At 38.5% G+C, this 18,289-nt stretch overlaps 1 protein-coding gene across 2 annotated transcripts in view; it reads right to left on the bottom strand.

Moving 5' to 3' along the window:
• The window catches only part of LOC149070577 (plexin-A2-like), a 415,911-nt gene that overhangs the window by 219,977 nt on the left and 177,645 nt on the right, over positions 1–18,289 (bottom strand). For both annotated transcript variants that reach the window (XM_089249177.1, XM_089249178.1), the window contains exon 2: positions 13,362–14,593. In XM_089249177.1, the coding sequence (XP_089105303.1) occupies positions 13,362–14,593 (1,232 nt within the window). The remainder of the gene's footprint in view (positions 1–13,361; positions 14,594–18,289) is intronic.

The following is an 18,289-nucleotide window of genomic DNA, read 5'->3' as shown; positions in this document are numbered from 1 at the left end:
GCCAGCTTGTGGTTGTCTGATGTACTTTGCGGTTTTTTGTCAAACGCAGACGCTTTAGTACTTTTATCGGGTCGGTGTCGGTCCCTGACACGTCGGATCCCGAAACTCGTCGGTCCAATCCAAACCGTGTGACAGTCCTTTGAGAAGAACCGCAATACGCTGCTCAAAACTGGTCTTATGGAAAGGTGGCTTCCTTATATTGGGAAGAGTTAACTAACAAATATAGCAGTGTTTCTCAAAGTGTGCTTCGTGGTAAGCTGGGGATATTGATTTGTGCGCCTATTCATGCTCTGAAGTGATCAAAATATAAAAACTAAACTATTCTGGGGAGCCGCAGATGACTCAGGAATTGGACAAGGGAGCCGCGGGTGACAAAAGTTTGAGCATAGGATAAAGTCTGGACAGAAAAAATATTGACTCTATACTGAAGTAGCTTTTCGGAGAACTTTATTGTGATTTTGTTCACAAAATATATACCACGACACTGGCATATTGTTTGGGAATCACTGCACCATTAAAAGGAAAATGATATGCTGAGTTCACAAACTTTTTAGAGAAAGATGTTATTTTCTAGGCCTACAATACATATCAAAGAAAGAGACTTTCCGGATATTGATGCAGATGAACTTTGGAAAGAAAGGTTTGTTGTCACCGTCGGGAATCGAACCTTGGTTCCCGTATAATTTGGCCACTACATTCTGTTCCCCTACAATCTAACAAATACAGTGTATTGGTTTATAGAATGTATTGCAGAGTTTATAGCAGTTTTGTATTACCAATACAGAGTAAATAGTTTCTCTACTACTAAATCACACATGCACCTCGCCAATATTCCTGTGCGGAACTTCTAATGAATTGGTACGTGTTGGAATGCGCATGTCGGTGTTGTGAACCTAATGTGAAGCTTGTTTCTGTGTAATGCTTGTTACAGTGCTGCCATCTGCCTCCTATTTTTCGAACTATGAATCAAGTGTGATGATTGAAGAGATTTGCCTGTTGCTCTCTGTGGCGAGACTTTTTAACGGAGAGATCGGCTTGCATTAGCATCCCGTGGGGTGGGGCTCTCTGTCTCTAAGTTAAGGGAATCCACTATGTCCCTATCCAGTGCATTACGCTACTGTACGTGTTATAAGGAAAGATATAGTTGTCTCTCTGTGGTGTATTGGTTACAGTTTTAACTTTTGCATTCCTATTATACAGTGCAAGAAGCACTCTAAATGTCACGGAAAAAAATTTCTTAAAAACACAGAAGCTCAAGAATATTCTTTTAACCTCCACTGAAATATAATCCTAAATTCAACATTGAATATAAATTTTTTTTATCCCTGCTAAATCCCATTATTCATTACAAGTTTCTGACAATGCATTCAAAAAAAAAACAAAAAAAAAACGGAAAAACACGGGGGAAAAAAGTATATCTCCATAGAAATCTCTCTTGAGGTGAAATAACAAAATCCACCATCCGCACATTGTAAACAAAAAAGGAAACGACAGCGTCGTACAGTCCGTACACAGCGAAATCCAATAAGAGAAGAAGAAGCTGTAAAATGAAAATAAAAGAAATATATCGCCGTTTATATTTTTGGAGGATATTCCCCACTAACAAACTTTAATACCGTCAAAAGACGAATATCTTATTCCAGGTCAAGCCATAATCCATCATGTATTTTGACATTTTGCAAAAAAAAAGAGAAGAGAGGGGAAACGGAGAGACACTTTTTCGCTCTCGTGGAAAAATGAAAACGCTATGAATATATATGTATTCAACGCTGGCATCCATTACTTGTTCTCCAAGATGTACGTATATATAAATATATAAATTGCCCCCTTTTCCTTTATATGTATATATATATATTTCTCCTGGAGAAAAAAGTTAGACGTGTCTCGGAACATGTGAGGACGCCAATGAATGAAAAGCAATTTCGTATGTCAGATGGCTCTCGTTTGATGAGATGACGTCAATGCTTACAGGAATTACGTGATGGGAGGGAGGGCTGACGGATAACCACGAGACTTGGTCGGTCGAGAAAATTGAACGGAAATATAAGATGTCGAATAAATAATACACGACGGAAAACATTGCACGACATGTGTTTTAGGGTTTTCATTTCTTAAGAATCAAGAGTGAGGCGGTTATAATATGCTTCTGTCCTTGTGTTGCGTTGATCAATCAATGCGGGTTTGGTTTCAGTTTCGCAATTTTGGCACAATCTCGCTGTTACAAACCATCATGTAATTTCTTTTTCTTTTTTGAATGGGTATCTTTGAACATCACGTAATTGATCAATATTATGAGTAAGTAAATTGATTGTGAATGGTGAATGTACAGGGTGGTTATAAACAAACTGACACTACTCTGACCTCTGTAGCGCACATTCTGATGGACGAGTATTTGTTACTTGGGAACATGAGGAATTTGGGGACACTTGGGCAAAAAGTAGCCCCTTCTTATTTGCCCATTTTTTTTCCTTATTTTCTTCTTGCCCCGTCTTCCTTTTCTTCTCTACCTTAAATGGTCTGAAGTTTGTGTTATATACGGGGACTATATCCGCATTAAGTTATATCACTGAAATCGTGTTCCATTTGTGATTGAAATTGTGGTTATTGAATTATTATATATATATTTGTGATTGAAGTGGTTATTCTCCCGTCTCGTTATTAGTCTGTGGCCTTTGTATTAAAAGTCATATGGTGACTGCTTTCCCTAGGTTTAATTCAGCCTGTGCACCCGACTCAACGTAGCGACAGCACCTTCAGGTTCACTGTATGTTGGACTTAGTTATCGGGACGCTGATTCCTTACCAGTTGGTCGCGGGTATCCTAAATGTGTGGTGGTTTTGAAAATTTACTCTGTGCACCCAAGTGATTGGAGAAGAGACTTCTGATCATCACTCATGAATCCACTAATCAACAGGCTAAAAATACAATACCTATATGCAGGTTTATTAAACACGATAATCTGATTGTGGCCGCAAATACTATTTAAAGCACCGCTGAGGAGTAATTATAGTGACAAATCATTTTATGTATAAAAAAAAGTATCCAATACTAAAATACCTTCTCACGACACAATACTACATTGAGCAAAAGATCTTCGATTTCCTATGGGGAGAGGGAAGGGTGCAGTCGCTCAAAGGGGCACTTGGATAAATGCTAGTCACTCATTGGCCTAAATGCAAGGGATCCATAACTAAAAAATTACAAAATATTATGTAAGTGATCGGTTCAAACGCATAGCTTCCACTTACGGGATATCTGCAACCTTCCCACTCTCGATAATTCCCGAAAAAAAAATTACTAATTAAAGGTCTCGAAATTGCAGACCGAAAATCACACGCAAAGTAAGACGAACCAAAGACCCTCATAAAATGGCCGTCGAGCTCGTTGCCAAGATATTTTCAGATCATAATAAAGATATTAACCTTATTTTTCCTGGACATGAAATTAAAAAAAAGTTCCAGGAACACATTTCCAGCTCCTTTTAACCTCATATAATTCCGATAAGGTACGCCACCATCACTACCACCTCACTATGAGCAAAGTAACACTTTATTTATGCACTTCACCTCCACCTTCTTACACTCTATAATTATTGCGCTGCGGTAACGACACTTTGACGACAAATCAATTTTTTTTTAGTTTCACGGCAGGGGACAAAAACAAAAACGGAACTTTCCGGTATTTTTCCTGGAAGCTTTAATATACTTTTCCAAAGCATTAAGAAGAGTAAATGAGACGTTTCGGGGACACGTTATAACTATAAATGTACACACACACACATACTGTACATGTCACAGCAAATTGAACCGAGTCCTTCCGATTGTTCCAGCTTCACGAGCATGTACTATCTTCCTGTACGGGATCCATTTAGCTGGTCCCCCCCCCCCCCTTCTCTATAACTCACATCGTGGACCGACGTGTGTGCATTCCTCTTCCTTACGTGACTTTTGGTCGTTTCGGTCGTAAAGCCAAAATGACCGACACAGTACGGTCAACTTTTCCAACGTTCCTTTACCTCTTCTTTTTCTGCTACAATCGACACGAGAGGGTCCGATGCGTGCTGGACACCATTAAAATGAAAAGAGAAGACAGTCATGTTCATGTGTATGAGTGTGCTGAAGAATTTCAGAGCACATGAACGATAAATTGTGCTCTGGTGAGCTTCTTTCAATTTTGTTTCGGATTCCGCCCCCCCCCCCCCCACGGGAACGGAAAGAATGGGAAATTTTCGAGTCGAAAACAAAACAGATTAATTTGCATAGTGGGAAATTGCACTGTCGGTAAATAATAGAGAGGAAGTTTTGATTTACTTTTAGTCGTTGCGCTGATAGGAAACATATCGTTTTCCGATACGTGGCTCGTGGTTTGTCAGGAAGAAATGTTGGAAATCATCAAAATACGGTGAAAAATGTCGGAAGCACGTAATCAATCGTACGACAAATTTTTCGGATTTATCAAGACTTCGATCATAATCTCTGTCGCTAAAGGATACATAAATTGTAACTCTGTGGGTGTCGTGATGGATTCGATTCTTGAAAGCCGGGTTCGGTCACAGCGACCGCAAACTGATCGGCAGAAGCTAATTTTCAGAAATACTTGAGCCAGTTCAAAAAAGTCAAATCAAAGCCACAACGCAAAAAAACATCCGCTCAAGCCTAATTCCAATCTTTTAAGCCCTCTTCGCGTACAGGCGTTTGGTAACAAATTTGGATGATCTCTAGTTGACGTATCGGTGATAAATCTGGCAACCTTATTCTAACTTAACCACACGTTAGAAAAAGTGAGAAGGGAAAAGAGGAAATAGAAAAGGAAGAAAAATAAATAGAAAAGAAAAAAATGTGTAATGAATAAGTAGATGAGAGTATATTTCCTTTCTACCCTCACCCCATATGTGTTCTCTTCGCTCTTATGTGTGTACAGTAGAAAGTTACATTATATGTGGAGGGGGAATGCCACTGACATGAGTAGGCTATAGATAAAACGGGGAGGAAAGAAAACAAGTTCGGTTTATAGGGTTCACAAAGAATGGGATTGAATTTAGTCCACTCGCGTTTCGGCGAAATATTTCGGCCGTGATCGTAAAGGTATATGGAAGCAACGAACATCTGTCATACACGAACAGCACCCACATTCACAATATTACGTTCAGCCAACAGAATACCCGTATTCCCACACAAGTCAATTGTATCAATGGCGATATTTAATCAGTCTCGTGCCGTTAAATTGCAGTAGCTAATAAATATCAAAGCTGGTGCAAAACAAGTGACGCTTTGAACTATGGACAAGGATAATCGGGAGGGGGAGGGGGGTAATTGAAACATTGCGTCCGCACTGTGTCCATCATACCCTATTAAATTCAAGGCAGCGTTAAAGAACCATCATAATCACGATCACCATACACGATGATATCACTTTGGTTGTACTTTGTGCGTAGTGAAAAGGAATAAGCTCGGAGGTAGTTTCGAGTACATTAGCATTCGGATACAGAGTCGACCCCGCTTAAACGCATAAAATCCTCCGGTACCAAAATTTCTCCCATAAAGACAATGTTAAAGTTCCGCGCTTGTTATGATAATTTCAACGCGACTTTTACCCGCTTAATATAATGTTACGCTCCACGCGTCAACGGCTAATACTATTATACATTTAATATTTTGTTAAATGAAATATTTTGAATTAATGGAAAATATACTGCTAAGTTAACGTTAAAAAAAAATGAGAGTAGGTACTGACCCAAGTACTCAATTTGTCTTCGATACGTATATTCAATTATTTTATTCCTCTTCTCTGCCAATAGAGAGCGCTAACTTTTCCAATGAAAATTTAAAAAAAAAAGTTAGATACTGCGATCATTTCAATTAAATTTCATTTCATTTTTAATGTCTGATTTATTCGAGAAACTTTATTAATATTGATCCTTCATCAGTTTCCAATATACAAACTATACTTATGTCGTAAAATTGGAATTGCATTTCTCGGATAATCGGATAACGCGTTTAATCGGATATTGTGTGGTAGAATAGTTGATATGCGACTAACCGGAGCCGGCGGTATCTCTAATTACTGCGAAATGCATACTAGTCTAGGAAACGGATATTCATTATGTCCATTTCCATTAGGAATATTGCATTGCATCAGGCATATATGCTTTTCTCAATTTTTCAAGTTCTATTTTTCACATTTTCATCGGAGAGAAAAGAAAACTCATGAAGATAAAATAAATATAGAAAAAAATAGAGAGAGAAGCAAAAAGTGCAAAATGCCATCTGTCGGTGAGATTTTTCGGATTTAATTCCTTTTTTATTTCTCGCTTTCGGAAGACAACGACAAAAGAGATTATTTCTGCGACACTGTCTTTTCACATTATCACGAGCTAGAGCACCAACTATTTTACATTTTTATTAAAATACTCCTAGAAATTCCTTTTTTTCCTTAGGATTTTCTTCATGTGTATGTGTTTTTTTTTCACTGAGCTCTCCAGGGGGACGGACTAAATCTCATTTGCATAAAGAATATGTAGGCGCCGTCATTGATCACTGGAAAGAAAATAAAAGACTGCAGAGATCAGAAAAGATTCTGGAATCTTCCATGATAGAAGACTTCTCGTCATTGTTTTAAAGAGGAGAACGAAGATCGAAGAGATTCACTTGATAACTGTCATTTGTCGTTTCCTTATCGACTGTCCTTTCACAGTGTACCTGCTCATGCAATTTTCCCTTACAAAGATGTATTTTTAGCTTTTTACGAAATTTATAGAGACTGCTGATACGAACAACGTCAATGTTCAGTGAATTTATAACCTATTCATAAGTCATAAAATATTTAACATTTATAATGATGAATCAAATTATGATGCTAATTAGGGAAATATAATAGAAAAGAGATAATCATCACAATATGATTTATCGAATTCTTGCTGATAAATCGAAGTGATCGAAACCGAAAGAACGTAAAATGTGCTTTCCAGTTCGTAAAATTCGTATCCGATAAGTTAGGGCCCACACTCGTCCCTATCCTGGTCCAATCAGTTCCAAGGTTGGCCGTGGCCGAGTAGTGTGGCTGCTTCATCATTGAAGATGATAGTCAAATGTTGGAGGCGGAAAGATGTTGGAAGGTTGGTTGAAGAGAACGACGAGAAACTTCCAGACCTCCACCCACAAGTCAAAGGAGCCGTCTTCCTTATTGATCTTCCAATCCGTCTGTTCCACACCATTGGTCGAAGAGCGCCAACAGTCACAACACGCGTTGGCGTATTAAATTATTTTAGAATCAAATATTCGTCAAGGAACATTGGGCCAGGGTGGGCCAGTGTGCAGCCAACCTATGCCGTTTGATTGCGTCGCTATTGCGCCCGAGTGGCGCAGTGGCAAGATGCTCGTTTCCCACTATGAAGGTTACCGTCATAGTCCACGGGATAGTACGCGGGCAAGAACACCAGAAACGACTTCTTTACCCACTGAGGCTGGGGTAACCACCGATAATGGCGCATTCATTTCCCACCCAACTCCATTGGTTGGAAATTGCCGTATGGCAATATATGACCAGAGTTGGTGTGTGGTAAAGTAGCCTATGTCTCTGGTGCTTCATTGTAGTATAGGGAGGCAAACATTGGAAGCTAATATTTGCGAGTGATTATCGGGCAAGACTCGACACAGAGTGTGGCCACAGCTGTACGTTGAGGTACCAGTGGGACCCTTTTTCTATATGCTGAAATTATTTTCTAATAAACCAAAGTATGTTTATTTGTTTACGCATAGAATATGACACTGAGCCTGTGGGTTTTGGCACTAGTATGAACGTTCCACTGTTGGTCTCGAAATAAATATTTTCAATACAAACCCGATTGATGTGAAGCGCGTTCAACTGAAGAACGTGAAGAAAGTGTGTGAAAGTAATCCCTGACTAACCCATAGTATGAAAAATTAATGGTAAGGTCAATTCTGTGTGCTTCTCAAGCCTATAAATTATATATGACCCTGTTATGCAGTATATATAGTGTCCAAAATGAGTAAAAATTATGCGATTCGTTCTAAAATTGCATATTATCACACAAAAATTTATCACAAAAATCTGGAGTTTCTGCTGCCATCTATCAAATAAGAACTGAACTAACTGTTATGATTTCTTTTCAAGTGAAATTGGTTGATGATTTTATACTGGTGGGCAGCATAAAAACGAACTAAATTTTCTATAAGGCTGTATAAAATTTATTTTTATGCTACAAACCACAAAAAATAAATGCGTCAAAATACAGGTTAATATGCTTTTATGTTTACCCAAAAAATATTTTTGTATGTGTAAACATTAAAGTCATGATACCATTACTCTTAATCCTGATTTGGTCAATCTGCCTATTCTTTTATTGAGGAGCGGCTGTCAAAAATTCGAATATAGGTCTCTTTTCGCGTTCTCCTAAACCGATTCTTCTACTTCTCCGTGGCTTAGTTTGTCCCGTATGGGAGTATGGCGTTAGGTTTTGCAGAACGAACTTATAGAAGAACATAGATTTCGTTGAGGAGGTTGCACAGTAGAGCCACGCTTGCTCTTGATTGCACACGTAGCTTGAGCATGAAGAGAGAGATTTAAAATCGGAAGAGCGCAGATGCCGGAGGGATATGATTGAAATGTTTAAAATTTTCAACGGGATGGATAAAATGACCATGAGTTATTAATGCGCCGTCAATCAACTGCTTCGACAAGGGGACACCAGTATCGATTGGTAAGGGACAATTCTAGGTTGTGGTGTGGAAGGAAGGTTTTTCCTCTTATTGGGTTGTGAATAAACGGAATTTCTCCACTCCGGGGGTCGTGAATTCTAACACAATTGACACGTTTAAAAAGAAATACGATAAGCATATTGGGATGAATCGAAAAGCTGCCCATACTTAGATGAGACAACCATAAAATATTTTATGGGCAGTGTATTTGTATTTTATCATACAATATACGCACCAAATACTACTACTATTATTGGTTTTTTTTATTGCTGTTATTACGTTTCTGTAATTTTGATATAGTAGTTTAGATATTATATTCGATTATCCATACTTTTTATAAGCATCTTTTTTTTCAGTCACCTCGTAGGGCATTTTGTCTGTTGTGACATTTGTCTGTTGTTGCATTTGTTATTATTATAATTACATATATTATATTATATATTATCATATATGATATTATATATTATCATATAGTATATTATATATTATCATATATGATATTATATACTATCATATAGTATATTATATATTATCATATATTATATTATATATTATCATATATTATATCGTATATTATATTCATATTAATATTACTATTACATATTATTGTTTTTTAGCAGCCATTTTGCCATTGACTGATCAATATCTCTACCTCAGTAGAGAAATCAAGACGAACAAGACGAGAACTCAATGCTCGGTACTTCACACCATCTAGGAAAGGCATATTTTTATGGGCATCTTTTTATCAGCCACCTCGTTGGGCATTTTGCCTGTTGTGGCATTGTATTTGTATTTGTATTTTTTAACCGATATTTTGACACATAAAATTTACACCGGTATGCAACATAAAAATATGCGCAGCTTTATACCACATGGTGTTCATTTGCACATTCTGCATTTCAGTTTAAACCAACAACCACTTTATTTTAAGAATTGCAACAAATAGTTTTGGTTTAATTCAACAGGCGACAGCAAGGGTCCTAGAGTATTCCAGTCTTTGTAAAGCTGGGCTGGAAGAAATCTGGACAACGGGATAAGTCAGGTGGCAGAGTTCTGGCGTCCGTTCACTCAGGGTCCTAGCGCAAAGTGATTTATCATACTTATAATAGCGAAATATGAAATATATTAAGTCAGAAGGGGTTAGAAAGTTTTCCTCTAATTTTTATTTTCACCAGCAGACAAATTATTTCTCCCATTTATGCCGTTTCACGAAAATTTTCATTCAACTTCGGCTGCCTACGATGAGAAAAAAGGTTGAAAAGAACACTGAACACTAAACCATACAAAGACCAGGCTCTTAGTGCCTATAGGTAGTATTATCCATTGCCTTACCATGCAACACTATAATACAAATACAACGCCACAACAGGCAAAATGCCCAACGAGGTGGCTGAGAAAAAGATGCCCATAACAAATATGGATGCCATATATTTTAAAAATGCTATTTGGATTTTTTTTTCAGAATGTGCCGGTTTTTATCAGGATTTGTAACGGTTTCTCAGTCGTATAATCTGACCACCTTATCCTAGGCCCGTGCCTGCCGCCTGGTCCTGTACTGCAAATCGGCTATGATTCTAAGCGAGGTGAGTTGTAACATGGTGACTTCTTTTCCGACGGCAACAGCGCGGAAAATTATAATGAGCGATTTCATTGACGTCTAACTTTTTTTTTATGCTTGATAACTGAATTGAAGCTTGACGACAGCCCAAAATGCTATCGAAAATTATGCTAGGGTGCCTGCTAGCATGGAAAGGGGAACTTAAGTCTCGGACAAGTCTAGGTATATGCTATTTCTAAACGGATTTTATCAGGAAGAAAAATGTTTGGTGCCTACGAAATTTTACTGGCAAGTATTTTTTTTTAAATTTGTCCAGCCCTGCTGTATTGCACTGTGAAGAAATCATTTTGTGCTTTTTACTCAAGGGACATGAAAGTCAGTGTAATTATAAGGTATATTGAAGGTGAAGCCCCCTTTCAAATTGTTTGAGCAATACAATCAAATAGATTCAAGAATATTTAGGAACTGTTAACGCTTTATCTACCAGATTATAACAAAATGATTATTTCAAATGAATTTGTTAAATTAGAAAAGAAATATTTTAAAAAGACAACGGATAAAAAAAAAGTGTCCCGTAAAGTACAGGCCATATGGTCAAGGTTGGGCTGAGCTTTCCATGGAGAGATACATGTTCTTCTTTCCTCTTTAGGCGCTTTCCGTCCGGCGGCCAAACGAGATACCCTCATTAGTGAGAAATACGGGGGAAGGGAGAAAGGGGAAAGAGTTACTGCGCTGTTTTTGGCCGCGCAAAAAAACGCGCCGCGGATGTTGATGCTGCCACCTATCAGCTATCTTTTAAAAATCTGTTGTATATTTTGCATTTTTTAAATTAGAATATATTTGAATAAAAAAAAAATAATTATATGCTTATATAGAACTTTATCATCAATATATAAAAAAATCTTTTGAATTAAGAATAATAAGACTATGGATTTTCACAATTTGCAAAAAGCTATTGCCGATGACAACTGCTGGACCTAAATAATGATTTCCAACGTTGATATTAAGATATCGATAAGGCTCATTGCGCAAATTATTTACTTTAAGGTTGCGTTGATAGAGCACTATTGTTTCTGAACTGTATATGCACATATGCAGATAATGTGAAAAATAATTTGGTAAACAAAAATTATCGAATGCAGTGCAATACTTTACTAATTGTAAATAGCGCATGTACTCAGGACCGGAATTAGAGGGGGGCAGCATAGAGGGTAATTACCCCAGGCAGAAAAATTTAGGGGGAGGGGCAAGTTTTGGGGGAATTATTTTCCCCCAAAACTTGCCCCTCCCCCTAAATTGGGTGTATATGGTGTATTGGGTGTCCCCCTATAATGGTGTTCTTTATTAGAACACCATTATATAAAATTATCTAATTTTAAATTGGGGGGGGGGGGTGGCAAAATCATGTTTGTCCCGGGCAGCAAAAATCCTAGCTACGACCCTGCATGTATCCGACCACGAGCCACCACTTTTTTTAGAATGAGTCATTTTAGTTCTAATTAAAGACTAAAAAATATAAACAAATGCTGTTCATGCAATTAATTAGCACATACAAAATTATCTAACCTGATTCTTTAAAATGCCGTCAGCAGAGAAACGGTTAAAGAAGAGAAGTGACTAAAATTTTGACAAAAAATTTCCATGTTTCTGTTAAAACACTAGGGGTGTCAGTGAGTGATGATCAAAAACCATGAAGCTCTGAGCGTCACGTCTAATAATTATATACGGGACACTTCCAATTGAATTCCTGATCATTTGAACGGTCCTTCATTGAATAGACTTGGAAATGTTTGAAATTCTTCAAATTAGTGCCTTTTAATGCGGCAATAAAACGCAATTATTTTTGCAAAGAACTTTCTCTAGAAAGTCGGTTCCTGGAGCTCTTCAAATGGGTGCACATAGTAGACAGGGCACAAGGCGGGTGTACACATTTATACAGAGCAAAGGTGGATTATGTCCAGGAGTTGCGAGCTCCAATTCATCTCCCCTGAGCGGAGTTGATACGTGTAATGCTTTCGTTCTGAACTTAAAAGAAAGGAAATAATTAAAGGAAGTCGCGTGGGTAGCGTAAGGGGATTTAATATTCGAAGTTGCTGCGTTAGATATTTTCCCTCCATCTGTTAGTACCTTTTAGAAGCTGGAAACCGAATTAAACTCGCCAGTAGTTTTGGGGGGGGGGGAGAATGACATGTCACTTAAACTTGGCAAAACTTGCGTGAAATTAGTGTTTCACGCGAGTTCTCCAGCGGAATAAAGGCGCCGCCGCCTCCACAAAACACTCGAATAGTCGAAGAATTTGTTCTAAAACCCTCCATACCTGCTTCACGTATAAGGCACCTATAAATGTCCCTCTTTCCCTTCGAAGAAACATTCGATAATATCGGAGAAGTACGCACTGAATTTCTATTTGGGGGCATTGGGGTAGAAATTTTGAGGTTTGAGGGACTCGTAATTTCCGTTTCCTACGACGAATTTCTTTATCTACAATTTCTTTTGAGTTTTTTTTATGGAAATTTATCAATATACATGGAGGCGAGAAGCCCTGAACTCACTTTAAAAATTTACAAAACATCATCGCATTGACATACGGTTTGCACCAAAATATTTATCAAGGAGTCGAGATTGTTTTTGATAAATAATAAAAATAGTCAAATTTTCTCTTCAAGATGGCACTGTATCATGGCGGGGACATAAAATGATAATCATCTTTCTGTAAGGCGAATTACATTAACGATATTCTCTGCAGGAATCAGAGCGTGCCACAAATTATTGACGTTACTAACGAAATGTCGTTATAAACGACTTTGACCTCATCTATAATCAACTCATCATAGAGAAGAGGTGATAAGAGAATCATCTTGTTATAAGCTAAGGCAATGGTAATTAATAACAATCATTATGGGAATATGCTGGGACCACTAATTATTGATGATGATGTTGTCTGTTTGCATTGGATAAAACGACACTAAATTTTGAATTGAATGGAAATTATGAATTCCTATACATCGAAAAATCTCATTTTCTGGTGTCTTTAAAACGTGGTTTATGCATGTATGATAGCCAAAAATGATAGAAAATGGACTTACCGTGACCATGCACTGCTGGCTGGGGTTGATGAAATCCAGTCCCCGGTCTCCGTTTCCATTGAAGCAATGCTGTATGTTTTGGGTGAATTTCCGGTGAACTGCGGACAGAGCATAGACACACAAGGCCGAATTAGGGCTGGGTTTGTTGTAGATGTCGGACTCGTCCTTAGACTTTGCGAACACCGCAAACAGGACGTCGTCCTGGGCCGCAATGCCGAGCGACACTGCCAACTCCGAGCCTGGCCTCCCGACGTAGGCTGCCTGGGCCAGATTGTAGTCGGTGCCGTCGGGAGCTCGGCACATAAGCGGGACTTCCGTGTAGGAATAATAGTGCACATCCTCGTGGCAGATCCTGACGAGCTTCGATATGAACGGCTTGGGAGGGTCGGTGAACTTCTTCTGAACGGTTACAAAGTACGAGAAACCTCGGGAGCTGAAACCGTACACGTAGGTTATCGGGTAGATCTCCCTGGACATGGTGTTAACCATGACCTTGGTCCCGGTGGTCACTCCGGTGTGCGCGATGGCAAACATGTTGTTCGGGTCGAGGCTCCGGCTGCTGATTGCCGGCACGTCCGACCTGTACGGTCCGTTGCCCGTGTAAGAGACGCCGACGTACAGGACGTGCATCCTGGGTAGGCTCTTCGGGCCTTGAGCGATGAACGCCACCGTAGAAGCCGTCGAGTTGTTGGCCACCACCGACTCGTTGGCCGGCGTCACGAAACTCGTCACATCGTTGAGATTGTGGACCGTACAGACGCCCTGGAATAGGCTCCCGCAGGCTATGAGCCGGCTCTGCGGGTAATCGATGACTAGGGCCTTGTTGTGATAGTCGGTGGGCCTCTTGGCCTCGTTCGGACATATACGTGTCACTGGACACTTGGGGCTGTCGTCCTGTGGTCCCATGACTGCCTCGGCCTCCAACTTGAGGTCCCTCGACAGCTGGTAAATCCTGTTCACGCCGCCGATGTAGACCTTCTCAGTGTAGTCGTGGACAGTCAGGTGGTTGAATTTTTCCGTCATCGGGTCTTCGAAAACGGCAAAGTTTTCGTCTTCTAGGTGGTCCAGTTGTGCCTGGCCGGACACCGTTTGCATAGAGATTATTGTCCTCATTAAGAAAACTAACAGAAATGTATTGCGTAGGGACGAGGGTGGAGGCCAGAGGTTGGCCAGATGCCAACGGCGCTCCATCTTCGTAGGACGATCACAGGACATACACCAATTGATCACACCTGTCGAGACAAAAACAAAGAAACGAGGTAAATATAGGCGACAGTCCCTACAATAAATATGTTATCCCGCATTATGACCAGTTATTATGCATAATCGCCAATTCATCTCGGAAAGTTTGAACAATTTATCGCTTTTACCGGCGATTATGTATAATACCGAAGTGCCGTTGGTAAATTTGATAAATACTAAACAAATTATACGTAATGACAATTTCATAAAATTATACAAAATGTAGGGGGTACTATTGTGAAATTTGTTAAATGCGAGTTCATTATACCAGGGTGCATCCTTCAACTTGTTAAACAGGAGTATTCGTTATATCGAGGTCCGATTGTAGAATGTGTCAAATAAGGATAAATTATATTGGAATCCGAATGCAGAATTCGTTAAATAGGAGTTTACAATACTGGGGTTTAGTTGCATACGCAGAAAAACTCCTAAAAATTTGTAAAATCGAACAATTTGTAAAATGAGAGTTCATTATATCCGGGGTAAGATCGTAAATTTTTTAAAATAGGTGTACATTATATCGAGATTTAAGAAATTAACGAATTTTAAATAAATGAGAGTTCGTTTTATCGACTTATGATAGTAAAATTTATTAAACAGGAGTTCGTTACATCGAGGTCCGATTTCAAAATTGGTCGTATTAGAGTTATTTCGGGGATATTCAAATTAAATTCAGATCGTTAAGCCATTCATATAAATAGTAAATCTTATCACAGGAATGGGACCGATTTACGATATTTAACACGAAATGGCGATTATGCATGATAACCGGCAAATGCGATTAATTTAGTACGATTTACCAACGACGCTTGGGTATTATGCATAATCACTGGCAAGTGCGATAATATTAGGGAAATTTATCAAACTTACCCTACTGGTCGGCGATTATGCATAATATAACCGATTTATCACATTGACCTTAAATATGTATTCTAAAAACAATTATATAAATCACGCAGACACAAATCAATTCCATCATAAATATTCGTTACCACTCATAATAAACGATATTCATGGTTGTTTGTCCTTGCGAAGGTAAATTTCAATGTCTCGCCCTCTTTGGCCGCCCTCCACGTTCTCACTTCAGCCAAATTTCATTATCTAAGTCACGCAAGGTAAATAAATATTCCGCTAATATTCCCTGACTTACGATCACTTGTGCGGGCGGCAGGTGTCTCCAGACACACACACACACATACAAGTTCTAAATATAATAATTCTCCCACAGCAAGGGGGGGAAAAAATGAATATTCTACTTCATATCTCACAATTGTAAAGGGTCCGACCTTCACCAATCACGGTACAAGACGCGGCAACACTCATAAAAATAAATAAAAGCTTTCTTTTTCTCCTCCTCGGCAATTTCTTGTCCTCAAAAAAAGAAATTCAGTTGTGTATTAGATTGTCTGGCGCTGGTCCCAAAGCCAAACGAGACATCCTCACAGAAACTATGGACATTTGCCAAAGACAAAACGTGTTTTTTTTTACATTAAAAAAAAAAAAAAAATGAAAACGTCGTCACCACGAAGTTCAGTAGACAGGAATAATACTCCGAAATGAATGGCGTCGGGACCTGGACTGAGAAGGAGAAATAGAAATGAAAACCGACTTTTTTTCCTCTCTTCTTTTCTTGGTGCAGCCATCAACCATTTCGCGCTTTACTGGTGTACTCGTACGAAATCTTACCAAGAGGTATTGATCCACTCGTGATGTAGAGCAAAATTCGGTTGCAGAAGTTGATTTAAGTCATTTAGGTGTCGTTAGATCGCGGTCGCTCACCGATGTGTATTCGCAATACAAATTCCATATGCAGCGTTGTTGTAGTAGAGCGCAGAGTTGAGACTCGACTTGTTATGTAAAATAACGTATAAAAATATTTGGTCGAAATCTTACAGAAGGTGTATTCAACGTATGGCCCGCAGGTCACATTTGGCTCTCGGAGCTTTAATCATTGGCACTCCGATCATTATCAGAAAATGGTTGGAAAACATTGAAAAACGATTAATATATATAGAATAAATGAAAGAAATAATTCCGAGAACAAATTAATGAATACTCAGAATTAGGGGTCATTCAAGTATTACGTAAGCAGATTTTCAGCCATTTTTGACCCCCCTCCTCCCCCTGTCAGCAGCTTATAATATTTCATATCTTCAAAAAGGGGTGGTTGATGACGTAAGCAACCTTCAAAACCCCCCTCCCCCCTTGTCATCAAAAGTCAGAAAATCCGAACCCCCCCCCCCGATGCTGACGTAATACTTGAATGACCCCTTACTGAAAGAAATAATTTTTGAAACTAGTAATTTCAGAATTAGAAAGAAAAAAGAAACGTTTATTAACCGATGAGAAAAATTATTTCGTAATTTCTGATATAAATTATTCCACAATCAATACAAGAATAATTAAATAATTAGTCAAAGAAATGATTTCAAGGTAATTGAGAAGGAAAACTTCAGAATTAGCGAAATAACTAATTAAATAACCATTTAAAGTGATTTCATATTGAAATTAATTAATTTAATCTGTAATTAATAAAGAATATTTTCAAAATTAGCGAAAAAATTATTTCAGGACTAATCTAAATTGGTAATTAATAAAAGAAATAATTTCTCAGAATAAAGGAAAATATTATAGTTTCATACTACATGTTATTTCATTCCGGGCATTGCTTTGAAACCAATAATAACATTATTTCAGGAATTACAGCAGGTAGTTTTGTTTTTATTCAATAGGTGACAGCAGGTGTTAATGAATTTGCGTTGGGTCTTGGTGTTTATCAGAATTCGCCCCAGTTTCTCAGTCGTATGATCTGGCCACACTATCCTAGGCCTGCACCTGCCTAAGTCACCACCATCTATAGCAGAAGGCCTCCGCGCGAAGCTGATGACGTCGCTGAAGTAGGCCATTTCACCTGTAGCCATTGGATATAGCATGCCGAAACGAGATATTGTTACCTTTTTTTGCAGTATATCCAATGACTATAGGTGGAATGCCTTGGTTGCGTCCCTGTCTTTGTAGTGCATTATATTGCGTCTCGTGCATACGAAATTTAGCACAAAGGCCTGCGAAGAATTGTAGATTCACTTTGAGTGGATAAATATACAGACAAGCGAAATATTAATGTCTTATTGCGGATCAACATTTTCATCACTGACGTATGAAATCATTTTTCTATGATTTTTTCATAAGACGATGTGAATAAAATTCCAAAATTGTGCAGACCTGAAATATCTATTAATATAACTGGTGCATTGGCTTATAGATAGTCTATCAGGCTCAAATAGCTCAGAAAAAGCACTAATTTTTTTTAAATAACGTGATCCTCACGAATTCCCAAGGGTTTAGCATGATCCGTCCAGGGAATTTGTTAGTGTTAGTAAACATCCATGCCCGAACCCAGACCTGCACAGCGAGAAACTAGCTCCATAACCACTCGACTGCCAGGCGGATGCCAATTTTAATGAATACAGAGAAGTATTGTTTTTTTCTGTAATAAACAGGTTTTTTTCGGTATGAGGGACCATGAAATGCGTAGTATAAGAACTAAATACAGTGAAACCTCGATATAACGATATTCTGCTGACTAAGAAAAATATCGTAGTAGAGGGATTACCGTTACAGCAAGAGGTAACGTTACCATCATGTGACCTCAAATTTATGCTGCTGTTGGCATCTTTTCTAAATTG

The sequence above is a fragment of the Pholcus phalangioides genome, unplaced genomic scaffold, assembly GCF_987345545.1.
Source record: "Pholcus phalangioides strain wild (caught in Gottingen) unplaced genomic scaffold, Ppha-v1.0 ptg000021l_1, whole genome shotgun sequence".
Taxonomy (NCBI): domain Eukaryota; kingdom Metazoa; phylum Arthropoda; class Arachnida; order Araneae; family Pholcidae; genus Pholcus; species Pholcus phalangioides.
Note: the sequence above shows the minus strand (reverse complement) of the source record. Positions and strands in the feature narration are given on the sequence as shown.